This window comes from Typha angustifolia, chromosome 13, assembly GCF_048772165.1.
Source record: "Typha angustifolia cultivar Huaian chromosome 13, ASM4877216v1, whole genome shotgun sequence".
NCBI classification, from domain to species: Eukaryota; Viridiplantae; Streptophyta; class Magnoliopsida; order Poales; family Typhaceae; genus Typha; species Typha angustifolia.
In genome coordinates this window covers 17,430,537-17,445,405 of record NC_133251.1, presented here as the reverse complement: position 1 = coordinate 17,445,405, position 14,869 = coordinate 17,430,537, and the positions used below count along the sequence as shown (strand labels likewise).

Genomic DNA, 14,869 nt, shown 5'->3' with positions numbered 1-14,869 from the left:
AATCCTTTTTTTGGCCCATCTCCATATGCCAAGTGCCCTTTAATTATAGTGAGGCAGGACTGCCAGATAGATCCAAATCATAGTATACACCAACTCAAACATCAGTTGATGTACCAAAGATGGAAGCTGTGAGGAGAACTTTACCATTACTTGCTTGTATACTTCTTGTATATTTCCTCAAAATTAATTCTTTTTTTTTAAATACTTTAAAAATAATAGTCTTGAGTGATATCTATAGTATAAATAGATACATGTTAGGACAAATCTAGAATGCATCGAATCTAACTTTATTTCTGTCATTTAACCCTCTAAAAAATTTTATTAAGATGCTCTAAATTCTGATGGTCAAAGTATAAGAGTGTAAAATATATATATTTTTAAAATAAATAAATATTTACAATGAAAATAAGAGATGGTTTAGAAGGATGGCGAATGAAATGGGAGGTAAAAGTAGCGTGGTAGGTTTTTTGCGCCACGGAGCGTTTGTCTTGTCGTACGGGCCACGGCGCTACCGGTGTTCCACGGGAACACTTTATCGTCCGGAACGAAACGGCCCGGGGAAACGCGTTTCGTCGAGCCGAGAAGTCTTCGTATCCAATCATCGGAGCGAGTCCGTTACTTCTCGTAAATCTCTCTCTGTCTCTCGCCCTCTCCGATGGCGGTTCCTTTCTCCTCCTTCTCCGCCTCCTTCTTCAAACCCTAATTCTCCCATTGGAAACCCTAATTCAGAGGGATCTCACTCCAATGAAGCCGTCTCCTGAACCCTAACATCCGGCTTCTCCTACGATCCGTCCTTGGCCGGAGGATGGCGATCGTCACCGGAGATCGGTACCTCGAGTACCTGGTCCGCTTCGTTGAGCGCAACGCAGGGCCTCTTCTTGACGGAGCCCTAACCCTGAAGCTAAACCCGGTGGGACTCCACTACGTGCAGTCGCGGCTTGAGGCGCTTCAGGAGCTGGAGGCGCTCCTCGCCGGAGCACCGGTGGATTACCTCCGAGCCTACGTCTCTGACCTTGGGGATCACCGTGCGTTGGAGCAGCTCCGGCGAATCTTGCGGCTGCTGACCTCGTTGAAGGTGATCTCGGTTTTGCCGGCGCCGGCCAGGGACCCAACGCCTCTCTGGTTGCTGCCCTTTGGACGGCTTAAGGTTTTGGAGCTTAGAGGGTGTGATCTCTCGACCTCCGGGGCCAAAGGATTGCTCGAGCTCAGACATACCCTGGAGAAGCTCATATGTCATAATTCCACGGTAAAACTTTTGTTTCCCAAATCCTCTATTTTTTTAATATTCGACCTGTTATCAGTGAGGTTTTTGGATTCTTTATTGTATTGTGATCATGCTAAATTGTTGTGCCCTGGAAGTTCTAGCTTTTTTTTTTTTTTAAAAAGAAGAAGAAAAAAAATCTTCTTTCAGCTTCTAGGTTGAGATTTTATTTCTTCCGAGCTTGCAAATTTCGGTACTCTAATCAGTTCTTTATCAGTTAGTTGGATTCTCTCTTATGGGGTTTGATTACGTTAGATCTCTATCTCTTGAAACTGCTAGTTGCCATTTTTGTTTTATTGGCCCTAAATCTTGTTTTGCTTTTCTGGTTTCTTTTTCTTGGCTTTTCTTTTAGCTTATAGATTGAGATGTTATTATGATACTGAGGTGCAATGTTGTTACTACTTCCTAGGATCATGAGCATAAAGGGATTGTCTTGAATCTTTCTTATGAATTACAGGACGCACTTAGACATGTATTTGCTAGTAGAATTGTGGATATAAAGGACTCTCCAGTATGGAACCGCCTTTCTTTTGTTTCATGTGCTTTTAATGGCTTAGTCCTAATGGATGAGTCATTGCAACTTCTTCCTGTTGTTGAAACTCTGGATTTGAGTCGGAATCATTTTGCAAAAGTTGACAACCTACGGAAGTGCATGAAGCTACGGAACCTGGATCTTGGGTTCAATCACCTCAGGTCTATAGCATTGTTGGGCGAGGTAAGAATGGCTTCTGTGTACCTTCCTTTACTTGGATGGGTTTCACCATTCTTTCTATGCATGTTAGTTGATTTAGTAAGAAGATGAATTGATGATATCATGATACACTGTATGATGTAAGTAACACACACATGCTCGCTCTCTCTCTCTCTCACACACATTTAAATAAGTGTACTCTTTATTTTGTGCACATTTCTTTGCTTGCAATGTATGCATGCTTGTGCTTCCATTGAAAGTTTAGATTGATCAGTTGGTTAGAACTGAAAACTGTGTAAGAAGGTATAGACATTTAGCACTGATCATGTGATATGAGAAAGCGTATTATGTGATACATTTTACTTTAATGGATAACAGTTTACTCCTTGATCTTTATGATGATAGAGACACAGAAAGACTTTCTGCTCTAAATGCAGTTTTTTTGCTTTCAAATGGATTCTTGCTTCTTTGATACATTGATTCTTGCTTCTTTGATACATTAGTATTTTTCTTTCTGAAAGTAATATCTTAGTAGTAGATTGAAAAGATGCTTCTATTTTATATATCAGTGGATATAATATGTACCATTAGGTGATGAGTGTTGCTCTTCTGCTTCATTCTTTTTAATCTTTTATGCTCTGCTGTTTTACTCGAGCAATATATTCAGATAAACCTTTTCTTAACTCTGCAGGTCTCTTGTCGGATCGTTAAACTTGTTCTGAGGAATAATGCTCTAACTACTTTGCATGGGATTGAAAATCTGAGATCACTTGTAGGGCTTGACCTCTCCTACAATATCATTTCCAGTTTCTCCGAGTTAGAGATACTTTCTAGCCTTTCTTGTCTGCAGAGCCTGTGGTTGGAAGGAAATCCAATTTGCTTTGCTCGGTGGTATCGGGCACATGTTTTCAGTTTCTTCTCCAGCCCAGAGAAAGTAAGTTATCTACATGCATGGATGTATTGTGCTTTTATTTTCATTATATTGATGCTAAAACTTCATGTTTGACATCATTAGCATGCTTTTTACCTTTTTCTACTTTTTTTTTTATGCTCACATTCTGCTTCAGTTGAAATTAGATGACAAAGGGATTAGCACTGGAGAATATTGGGAAAGGCATGTAATTTTTGCAAGCAGACAAAAACAGCCTGCTGGTTATGGATTTTACTTTCCTGCAAAAGATGATCCTGAAGATGAAAGCAATCTGAATGCTAAAAGGGTGAGCAACTCTTAAGTGATTAATTTCTTTTTACCTTTAATCTTTCTCTCCAAGATAATTCCTCTATAATTTATGACATCTTTCTATTAATATTTTCAGAAAAAGATGGGAGATCATGATTTCTAGATTGAGTGCATGAATTTGTCTAACATTCTGAAAGATGATATTTATAACTATCTTAAATTGATTTTATGATTGTAGAAAAAGAATTCACGTCTTGCTTGTATTGAGGAAGAACAAAGGAGACATCTGTGTGAAGAAATGGGGGATCAAGAATCAATATCTTATGACAGTGATAATTTGAGAAAAGAGGAGAATTCCATTTCTGATGGTGAATCAAAAATTGTTGGTTTGATAAATAAAGCTGAACACATGAAAAAGGAGAAATCTGTCCTTTGGTTGCGAGAATTTAAGGATTGGATGGATCAGGCCACTGAGGATGAATTGGGCAATAGGCATTTTGTAGAGCTCAAGTTCGATCAAAATAAAGGAAGATATCCAGCACACAAGAAAGACCATATGTCATTTGGGGAAAGCGCAAATTATGCTTCAGATATGGCTCAAACTTCGGAAGGTGGGAGTAGCTCAAATTTCTTGGTGTCCGACATGTCACTCAGGGATGCATGCATTGATGCTAATGGTAAAGCTCTTTTGGAACCCTCAGAAGTGAATGTTACCCATATCTCAATACATATATCTGGAACCGAAACAAGTATGGAGCAAGCTAAATCAAGGTCTCCTTCGAGGGAACCAAATGATCGAGAAAATATGGAGCAAGATCCATCAATCTTACTGCAAAATCAGTTCCCCTTGGAGATGAAAGATCATTTGCATCATAGTTCTTTGACAGTTGATGAAGGTGATGCAATTAATTCGAAGACAAACTTAGCAACATTAAATCCCATAGATGAGGTAATGGAATCACGCCTTCCCACCATAATCCCTGGGTCACCCCCACAATATCGGGAGGACATTCTATATCAAAGACTCTATCTGGAGGAAGAGTTCTTGCAACTCTCAGCTGAGCCAGACTCTGTGGGATCATCTGATAGTGGCACCAGCTGTAGTGATGATGCTTCATGTGACTTAGATTCATCGAGTTCTGAAGATGATTATTTATCCATGCGAACATCCATGACATTGGGTATCAATGGTCAGTCAACTGCATTTCCTTGTGAAGAAAATAGTTTTGAGCAGAAACATGAGAAAGAGGTCCTAAGACTAAGAGAGAACAACACAACATCGGATCATTCTGGCAAACAAGATTCTGATAGTGGCCGATATTCATCAGGAAACAATAACAAGCAAGTTATGCATGATTCTTCAGATGACAGTGTTTATCAAAGTGATCAGATGGTTCAAGATGTTGGTGGCAATGTGAGGTGGGGAGGAAACCGAGAGCTTAAGAGAAGGGTTATCCCACTATCTGAGAATTGTACTGATGTAGCATCAAGATTTTTGAAATCTAATGGAATAGCAGAAATTGGTAAAAATGATACAAAGGGCGTATATAGCCAGACAAATTGCCATTTGAATTACTTCGAATATTCTTCTGAGGAATTAAGTTCACAGAATCAGGATGAAAGTATTTTACCCATAAATGGTGCTACAAGTCCATCTGTGAAAACAAAGACCATCTTTCTTGAAACTGAGCAGCATGAGTATGTGAAAGACTTCTTCTATTCGAAAGTTGCGGATCCACAAGAAACTGAGACTTGTGAAGAAGTGGTTTGTTGTGAATGTATATATCAACATTCTTCAAAATTTCAAGAAAGGTGAGGGCCATATTGTATATTTCTATTTTCCTTCCCAATTGTCCATTGGTTTGCCATGAAGCGTGTAAACTGTATGTCCTCCCTTCTTGCAAACCTCACAAATAGGAAAAGTAGCTGCTTGTCTGATACCAAATAGTAATAAATATAGAAATGCTCACTGTGCCAAACTGCCAATAACTGAAGAATGTCTAGTATTATTTTTTAATATCTTTCGTGGTGTTCTTTTTGGTCATATTTATTATAAAATAGTTAAAGTTCTACCAAGAAAAATCCATGCTGGTGCTCTGCTTGAAGGCTTCTATTTACCTTATAAGTTCTCCAGTAATTTTTGCAGCGAAGTTGCTTTACTGCGGAGCTGTAAGAACAAGATTTATGTGCTACTCATTGATGTAACACCTGATGGGAAAAGTAAGTTCTTGCGAAGTGAATGTGTCATGCAATATCTGCTTCACCTTACTAAACTTGATGTCCATTGAAGTCAATTTCTTGAAGAGCCTCTGTGTATAATTTTATAATGGTTTTGCAGGAGACGTATGTGGAGTTTTGGAAAGCCATAGGCTTGAAGATGTTAAAAAAGTCATGATAGGATTGGGATTGCAAGCAATGAGGTCTGATATTACCTCAAGTTTTTCTCATTTAGCTTCAAGTAATAGAGTATTTATCTCCTTACTATTGTTTCATAGGGTGAACATGGGTGATACAACTTATGTGTTCTTAACAAAGTCTATTGAGAAAGCAAATGATGTGCTCTGCCTTTTAAAGTTCTGCAGTTCTCCACCGTTAAGTAATGGATACTCTGTGGAAAGGTGATTTGATTTGCCAGTCTTCTAATTTAATGGACCGCTAGGTTTTTCTTTTCTTTTTGTGATTGGGTGTCATTGCGAATTTAAATGGGCAGTTGGGAGCAGGTCCAGGTTAAATTTCTTGAGCAACATATTTGTGGAAGTCTAAAGATGGGCATATTCTTCTATTCAATGTTGTTGTTCTGGAATGATGATTGTGAAGGTATGGTCTTGTTAATTTCATTACTTTAACAGTACATAACAAAATCATTTTTATGTCTATGAATATTTTCCTTTTTGTGGTCATTTAGATGCTTTCAGAAACATGTCTTCTCTCACCACATTCATCCCCCAAAGGTCCCAACCCACAATGCCCTGCCTCTTAGTACTTCATCTTCCATTGCCACCTCCTCAGCCTTTAAGAGCAGATGCTCTTAGTTCATTTCTTCTTTAAATTGCAAAAAATATAATCGTTAGCTTGGATGCCTTTTATAGCACTTACTGTGTAACTGTGCAGAGGGATTGTGGGAGTCACGATCGCTTTTCGTCATTGGAGGATCTATCCTTGTTTGCATTGAGAACCTTGTACAGTTTGGCTCTTGTATCAATGATCTGGGATTATCTCCATATTTCTCTCTTGACTCCCACTGCCTCATCAGCGACATACTAGAAATGGTAACTCACATGTCATTCTTATTTAATTTCATTTTTAGTTTCCAATAATGAATGGGTAATGTCGTTTTTTTTTTCTTTGTGGAAATGAAAGGTTTATTTTATCTTCGATGTGCATACAGATTTTGGAGTATCCTAGACAGATGTCATAGACTGATATTTGTTATAAATTACAATAATCAAGTATTTTATACTCCTTTTACCAACATATAAGTGCCTGTTAATAAATTATTCATAGAATATGCTCCTATGCTTCTATCCTTTCCATATATTAAGTCGAAACTTGCTATGATTATTTTGGGTTTTCAACGTCTAGGCATTGGTACTACAAGTAACTTGTGTTGTACTGTCTTCAGTTATTGTGTTTATAAAATAGGATATTGCATGTCCATCGAAATGAGCTACTTATCTGTCAAGATATATAACTTGTGCCTGTTTTTTAACCCAATTTTACTTTTCTTTAAACAAAATCTAAGTGTGAACTTTGAGCAGTCTTTGTCAGGATCGACATCAGCACTTCGAAAGAGTTGCTTCATACTTACATATATGTTGCCACATATTCTGTTTCCTCTCTTGTAACCTAATCTTATGTTCGGAATTGCATCCAAATCCAGCTATGTAGCTTAACTGGCTTTGGGTGGAATTGAAACATTGAATAAATATAAGAGATAATGCTACTGAGTTCAAAAGAACTCCAAAATTTTTGCTATTTCTTTATTCGTGATTTACCTCTCACCGCACTTTGGATTTATCGTTGTCTTCTTGTTATTGACGATAAAAGAAGTAATTTTGATTATCTAAAGGGGAAGGGTGGCTTTCTCTCAGAAGTTTTGGAGCTTTACATATAAAGGTCTAATGAAACTTTGGGCGGGTTTCCTTGTGTTGTAGCAATTTCAAGTACTATTACTAGTTTCCAACAGGAAGGTTCTCTGCAATACACAGAAATATTGTCATTATACATGTATAACTTTTTACCTAAAAGTTAAATGCTAACAAATTTGCAGCATATGTTCAGTTAGATACATACTTCATTCATTGCTGATGCATTTATTTTTGGCATTCTTGTTGTCCTTCTCTTTTGTCAGACAAAAATGCACTTCTCTTTTATTTTATTTTCAAGTTGTTAATTCTGCTGTATATGGAACATCATTGGCACTACATGGTATGTTAACCCAGAGTATGATATTCATTTGTACAGTCCATTTAACCCAAGAGTAGTTTGTTAAGACATTTCATTTCCTCTTTAAACAGAAATGACCAAAAAATCATTGAGGGAAAAAAAATGAATGCGAAAGAGTCGCAACTTTTGGGCATCCTTTTTTCCTTGAGTGCTGCTGTGTCCATATCTTCCATTAATTCCTTTTACCATTTTTAGGCATTGTACTATTGATCCATCTTTTTCCCGATTGATGTTGTCTTTAAGGAGGTTATGGGCATCTCATGCACTTTGTTTTACACTTTGCAGTGTGCAGTTGTTTTAACCTAGTGCTGATTCTTAGTCATACCACACTTCTTTCAGGTCACTGAACTCCGTGATGATAAATGTTTGACCCTGATTCTGGATTGTCATACATGTGGGGCTGGATGCTTTACTAGCGAGATTAACATGAAGAATCAGAGGGCTGATGCAGTTGCAAAGATTCATACATGGAAACTCAAGTGGTTCTCAGAAGACACTCTGCTGAAGTTTGTTGCTCTTATAAAGGCAATCCATTCAGGATTAGTAGCATCTCCTTTACCTGTAAATTGTATATCTTGATGCTTTTGTAGAGTTCTTGGTGTTGTAGTCATTCCATTCATTCTTTTCCAAGTCTTCTTCCCCCTTCTTTTGTGTACAGGTACATTTTTTATAGGCATCTCTCTAGCTCTGCATATCTTTTGGTTTGCATCTCTTAGCAATTTTTTCCATCTGTTGATGTGTATAGAGTATTAAATGTTAATTGTGAAATAGTTTAAATTCTATTTGTAATTCTTGTTTAACATATCAGACCAAGGACTTGCTTGTTTGACGAGTGGTTTTGTTTTTACATTTTAAGTCATCTGATCCCCTTATTTCTATTCCACCTGCAATGTAGAGACACCTTTTTATCCTCAATATGCCAAAACTAACTATGTTATCATTTTTTGGATTTTATTTTTTATGCATCACTATCTACAGGTATTTTCCAGTGCTACTACACTGTCTACTTTACTATCTCCAGTCTAAACAACCCAATGCCAAGAGAGAGTATATATCTTGGTGTCAACACCTACCAAAACATGAACAGTTGATATCCTCCATTCCTGTCTTTAGCTGTTATTGTGACACTCTTGAAATTATGCTTTTACTACTCATCTCTCCAATGCTACCTGTCCTAAGTCTAGCTAGCTAGCAGCGGGCAAGTATGTCCATCTCTTTTCACCGCATTGTCCTCGTATTGATAGCAGCAAATTGGCTACCTTGAGCTTTAGATTTTTGGAGAAAATATTGACACAAGTAACACAGCCGCCAAGTTCATTACCTTTTTCTTTGTCAAAAAAATTTTGTATTGATTACAAGCCCGTAGCTAAATAAATGGACTAGTCCTCACTAATATAAATGGGTTAGAAAGATGTACTTATATACCATTTCGGTGAAAAATTCACTCACTATCTATCATATTTTGGTATTTATTATGACCTCCATCATAAGTTAGTAAAACATTATTACTGAGCTATAATATTGACTTTTATTTTCTTTTTCTTAATAAAAGCAAAACAGAGAACATGTATGCCACCATGCATTATAATAGGATGATAAAAAATGAAATAAAAGAGCACAACGTTCAACAACCTGGAGGCAAAAGGGTGGGATCAGGGTAGTGCGGCCACTGCAGCCATAATCTCCCAATCTAATTAGAGGGCTATATACTATAGCCTGATTTATTTCCCAAACAAACAAAAATAAAGGAGCTTAGAATACTGTCTAACTGGAACGTCATTAAAAAATGAAAGAAAGAAAACTGCTCTTAAAATTTTGCCTTCACCATCTCATGTGACGAACCGGCTCCATCAATAATTATTTTCGCAATAATCTCTGCATAAAACTTAGTCATATGATCTTATACAAATATTATTGTCGTAATACTTTGCGGTCGATTCTCATGCTTCATAAAATTAAAATAAAAGCCTTCTCTTAAAATTTTGCTTTTACCCTCTCAGGTGAAGATCCAACTCATCAACCAAGGAGGGATTTTTGTCAAACTAAGCAAATTATCTCAGATTTCTATATCGTCGTTCGAACACACATCTGGGTCCCAGCCCGACATGTCCATCATATCAAGTTTCTGCTGCATATTTTTTTAACGTATTTAAAATAATACTAATTAGAATTTATATGATTAAGATATAATTAAAACATCCAACTTATATACATTTTTTAGTGTTTTATTTTTATTTAAGCTGTTATTTTCTAATAAATTGTTGGCTTTCAATGATATCAAATTTGAAGATATTTTTGAGAGATAAAGTTGTAAAAAAAAATTGATTATTTGAAAGAGAAGAGGTTCATAATCAGTATACTTGATCTCATATCAAACATTCTTCATGCAATTATTTTAAGTGTTAGAAAGATATACTTTTTATATTTTATATTCTGGTGATCATTGGATTCACAAATATAAAGTCAGTTTTTTTTATAACTAATACCGGTGGAATTTCTTTTCTTTCTCAATAACCAACCCATGTCTTGGGTTCTCGACACTATAATTAATCATTCGTCCACTTCTCCTTCCTCTCTTATAACTAATAACTAATAGTTGGTCCTTCTTCATCATCTCAGTTGTTGGAGCTCGGAGAAAGAAATCATGACGCCTTATCTCTGCACCGACATCATCCTCGAGATCTTGGTGCGTCTCCTGTCTCCTGTCTCCCAGCGAAGAGATGGTGAATGAAGGAGGAGAAGGAAACTGACGCCGAGGAGATATCAATGTAGGAGGAGACCGACGGGGGAGGAGAAGAAGGATGCCGATGGAGAAGAGGAGGTGGCGCGGTGGCAGCGGTTTGCCGATGGAGACAGACGAAGAGAGAGGAGGTGGCGGCGCGTAGGATGAGACTATGGGTGGTGATCTGGTGGATGGGGTGAGGTGGGGTGGGGTGGGGTTGGTGAGGGTGATGGGGTGTGGGTGACGGGTGGGGTGGGTGGGTTAGACGTGGCAATATTTTTTTATGTCACGTGTCTTTAGTTATAGTTAGTCAGGCTATCGAGCTGAGCCTGAGCGAGTCGGTTCCAACTAAGGCTCGGTTCAATATTAATTTTGAGTCGGTTACAATGGCTTGAGTTTGGCTTAGCTCTAACCAAGCTAAGCTGGACTCGAGCTTTAGCTAAGCCTGAGCCGCTTGTGAAGCTTGACGACCCTACCCACACAACCGCGGATACCCAAACATAGTACCCACAACAAGAGGGTAAGGTGATGAAGCTTCTCGGACTAGTAGGTGCGAAGTTGCCCACCAGCGAATTTCTTCGGTGAAGTCAAAAATATAGAAACTAGAAATTCACTATTAGTACAAAAATCAAATTAACTAAGAAGGGTAAAGGACTAACTTGTGGATAGGATTGAGGGTTTGGATTGATTCAGCAGTGCTTCAATGGTTCATGGCCCTCGTCGAGCGTTTCGGTAGCACGAAATAAAGGAGAGAGAGAAAACAAGTAACGGAGGAGGCAGCTAGAAAAGAGAAATCTAGAGGGAGAGGTTAGGTTTTATAGAGGGAGATGACATGGCTGAGTGCAGTCTGAACTCCACTCCGACGAGGGCGAGAGATCTCTCCCACCTGTCGCTACTAATCATGAGAGGTGGGGGGAATTAGGGGTGTAAATGAGTCAAGCCTGAGCGAGTTAGCTCCGGCTCAAGCTCGGCTCGAAATTACTTTTGAGCATCATAATTCTACTTAGGTTCGGCTCAGCTCAACTCGAGCCGAGCTTAAGATGAGAAGACGAGGATGAGGGTGAGGGTGAGGGTGAGGGTGAGGGTGAGGGTGAGGGTGATCGGTAAGGATGGGAGGGTGACGTAATGGATGAGGGTGAGGGACACGTGGCAATATTTCTTTATGCCGTGACGTAATGCTGTTACTATTTCCTAGGATCATGAGCATGATATTATAGAAAATTTAGAGGGATTGCCTTGAATCTTTGTCATGAATTGCAGGACGCACTTAGACATGTATTTGCTAGTAGAATTGTGGATATAAAGGACTCTCCAGTATGGAATCGGCTTTCTTCTTTTGTTTCATGTGCTTTTAATGGCTTAGTCCTAATGGATGAGTCGTTGCAACTTTTTCCTGTTGTTGAAACTCTGGATTTGAGTCGGAATCATTTTGCAAAAGTTGACAACCTATGGAAGTGCATGAAGCTGCGGAACCTGGATCTTGGGTTCAATCACCTCAGATCTATAGCATTGTTGGGCGAGGTAAGAATTGCTTCTCTGTACTTTCCTTTTTAATCTTTTATGTTATAATTGGATGGGTTTCACCATTCTTTCTATGCATTTTAATTGATTTAGTAGGAAGATGAATTGCTGATATCATGATACACTGTATGATGTAAGTAACACTCACGCACACTCTCTTTCTCTCTTCCCCCCACCATCCACACACACACACACTCTCTCATTCTCATTTAAAGTACTCTTTATTTTGCGATATATCTTTGCTTGCGATGTATGCATGCTTGTGCTTTCATTGAAAGTTTAGATTGATCAGTTGGTTAACTGAAAACTGTGTAAGAAGGTATAGATGTATAGCACTGATAATGTGATATGGGAAAGCATATAATGTGATACAGTTACTTTGTTGGATAACAGTTTACTCCTTAATCCTTATGATGATAGAGACACAGAAAGACTTTCTGCTCGAAATGCAGTTTTTTTGCTTTCAAATTAGTATTTTCTTTCTGGAAGTAATATCTTAGTAGTAGATTGAGAAGATGCTTCTATTATATATGCCAGTGGCTATAATATGTACCATTAAGTGATGACTGCAGCTCTTCTGCCTCATTCTTTTTAATCTTATTTGCACTGCTGTTTTACTCGAGCAATATATTCAGATAAACCTTTTCTTAACTCTAGCAGTTTTCTTGTCAGATTGTTAAACTTGTCCTGAGAAATAATGCTCTAACTACTTTGCATGGGATTCAAAATCTGAGCTCACTTGTAGGGCTTGACCTCTCCAGTTTCTCCGAGTTATACTTTCTAGTCTTTCTTGTCTGCAGATCCTATGGTTGAAAGGAAATCCAATTTGCTTTACTCGTGGTATCGGACACATGCTTTCAGTTTCTTCTCCAGCCCAGAGAAAGTAAGTTATCTACTTGCATGGTTATATTGTGATTTTATTTTCATTATAAAGATGCTAAAACTTCATGTTCGACATCATTAGCATGCTTTTTACTTTTTTTCCTTACATTCTGCTTCAGTTGAAATTAGATGACAGAGGGATTAGCACAGGAGAACATTGGGAAAGGCATGTGATTTTTGCAAGCACTCAATAACTGCCTGCTGGGTACGGATTTTTCTTTCCTGCAAAAGATGATCCTGAAGAGTGAAAGATGAAAGCAGTCTGAATGCTGAAAGGGTGAGCAACTTTTTAAATGATGATTTTTTTTTAAACTTTTAATCTTTCTCTCCAAGATAATTCCTATATAATTTATGACATCTTCCTATTAATATTTTCAGAAAAAGATGGAGATCATGATTTCTAGATTGAGTGCATGAATTTGTCTAACATTCTGAAAGATGATATTTATAACTATCTTAAATTGATTTCATGATTGCAGAAAAAGAATTCATGTCTTGCCTGCATTGAGTAGGAACAAAGAAGATATCTGTGTGAAGAAACGAGGGATCAAGAATCAATATCTTATGACGGTGAATCAAAAATTGTTCGTTTGATAAATAAAGCTGAACACATCAAAAAGGAGGCACTCTGCTGAAGTTTGTTGCTCTCATAAAGTCAATCCATTCAGGATCAGTAGCATCTCCTTTACCTGTAAATTGTATATCTAGATGCTTTTGTAGAGTTCTTGGTGTAGTAGTAGTCATTTCATTCATTCTTTTCCAAATCTTTTTCCCCCCTTCTTCTGTGTACAGCTATATTTTTTTATAGGCATCTCTTAGCAATTTTTTTTCCATCTGTTGATGTGTATAGAGTATTAAATGTTAACTGTGAAATAGTTTTAAACTCTATTTGTAGTTCTTGTTTAACATATCAGACCAAGGACTTGCTTGTTTGACGAGTGGTTTCCTTTAACATTTTAAGTCATCTGATCCCCTTATTTCTATTGCACCTGCAATGTAGAGACCCCTTTTTATCCTCAATGTACCAAAACTAATTCCAGTTTATTTTTAGCCCTCCGTGATCTGCACTTCTGTTCCTAATTCCTAATATTCTGGGAGGACATGGACTTGGGATTCATTCTCTTTTAATTTTTCGGACTGTTATATTCCTATCTACAGACTGTTAATGTTCCTATTTTCCACTCCAAACAACCCAATGCCGAGAGAGAGAGAGAGAGAGAGTATGTATATTGGTGTCAACACCAACCAAAACATGAACAGTTGATTACTGACATTCCTGTCTTTAGCTGTTATTGTGACACTCTTGAAATTATGCTTTTACTACTCATCTCTCCAGTGCTACTTGTTCTAAATCTAGCTAGCTAACTAGCAGCGGGATTGTTGGAAATTTAAATTGGCTACCTTGAGCTTGAGATTCTTGGAGAAAATATTGACACAAGTAGTAACCCATGCTTCATTATTTTTATTGATTACAATCCAGGAGCTTAATAAATGGGCTAGTAGCATTTCTTACTATGACCTCCAACATAAGTTAGTAAAACATTACTACTGAGCTATAATATTGACTGTATTTTATTTTTATTAATAAAAGCAAAACAGAGAACATGTATGCCACGCTGCATCATAGTAGGATGATAAAAATAAAATAAAAGAGCTACAGCGTTTAACAACCTGGAGGCAAAAGAGAGGGAGAAGGGTAGTGCGGCCACTGCAGCCATGATATCCCAATTTAATTCAATTAATGAAGACTGTAGGGAATAATTACTGCATCATAACTAGTAGAGGGTTCGATGCTCAGGATTAAGCTAATTTATTTTCCAAACAAACAAAAGTAAAAGGAGTTTAGAACACAATTTTAACTGCCGACGTCATTAAAAAGAAGAAGAAGAAGAAGAAGAAGAAGAAAGGTGGTTTTAAAATAGAATTTCGGATTTACCCTCTCAGGTGACGATCCGAGTCATGAACGAAGGAGGGGCATTTTGGTCAAACTACTATGCATTGCCGTTCGGACACAGGTCCGGGTCCCACCCCGGCATGCCACCGTATCAAGCTTCCGCTACATGCGCCCCATCAAAAGAAAAGCTGCGGAGCCCCGCCAAAACCCCACATGCGGACGTCCGCATAGAAGGTACTACGTGTAGCGTTAAATCTACCTTCCGCCTTTCA

At 37.9% G+C, this 14,869-nt stretch overlaps 1 protein-coding gene across 3 annotated transcripts; it reads left to right on the top strand.

The window, feature by feature from the left end:
* The first annotated feature begins 540 nt into the window (after window positions 1–540).
* Window positions 541–8,348, top strand: LOC140773390 (uncharacterized). 3 transcript variants are annotated; one of them, XM_073115914.1, is made up of 11 exons: window positions 549–1,246; window positions 1,719–1,976; window positions 2,644–2,886; window positions 3,020–3,169; window positions 3,371–4,944; window positions 5,279–5,352; window positions 5,471–5,552; window positions 5,628–5,750; window positions 5,843–5,949; window positions 6,244–6,401; window positions 7,918–8,348. In XM_073115914.1, exons 1-11 carry the CDS (start codon window positions 806–808, stop codon window positions 8,155–8,157), a joined length of 3,450 nt encoding a protein of 1,149 aa, XP_072972015.1. In that variant the 5' UTR covers window positions 549–805; the 3' UTR covers window positions 8,158–8,348. The 3 variants fall into 3 exon arrangements, 2 of the variants coding, with proteins under 2 accessions (XP_072972015.1, XP_072972014.1); XM_073115913.1 differs by having other exon boundaries at window positions 5,267–5,352; XR_012106456.1 differs by lacking the exon at window positions 7,918–8,348 and having other exon boundaries at window positions 541–1,246; window positions 5,267–5,352; window positions 5,853–5,949; window positions 6,244–6,383.
* Window positions 8,349–14,869: the final 6,521 nt, after the last annotated feature.

What these genes read in the sequence shown, in the direction of transcription:
- LOC140773390 (XM_073115913.1), top strand. Translation starts at nt 806, where the DNA reads ATGGCGATCGTCACCGGAGATCGGTACCTCGAGTACCTGGTCCGCTTC. An exon ending in TCTTCTCCAGCCCAGAGAAA is followed by an intron (nt 2,887 to 3,019) that starts GTAAGTTATCTA and finishes ATTCTGCTTCAG; the next exon opens with TTGAAATTAGATGACAAAGG. An exon ending in TGTAACACCTGATGGGAAAA is followed by an intron (nt 5,353 to 5,470) that starts GTAAGTTCTTGC and finishes ATGGTTTTGCAG; the next exon opens with GAGACGTATGTGGAGTTTTG.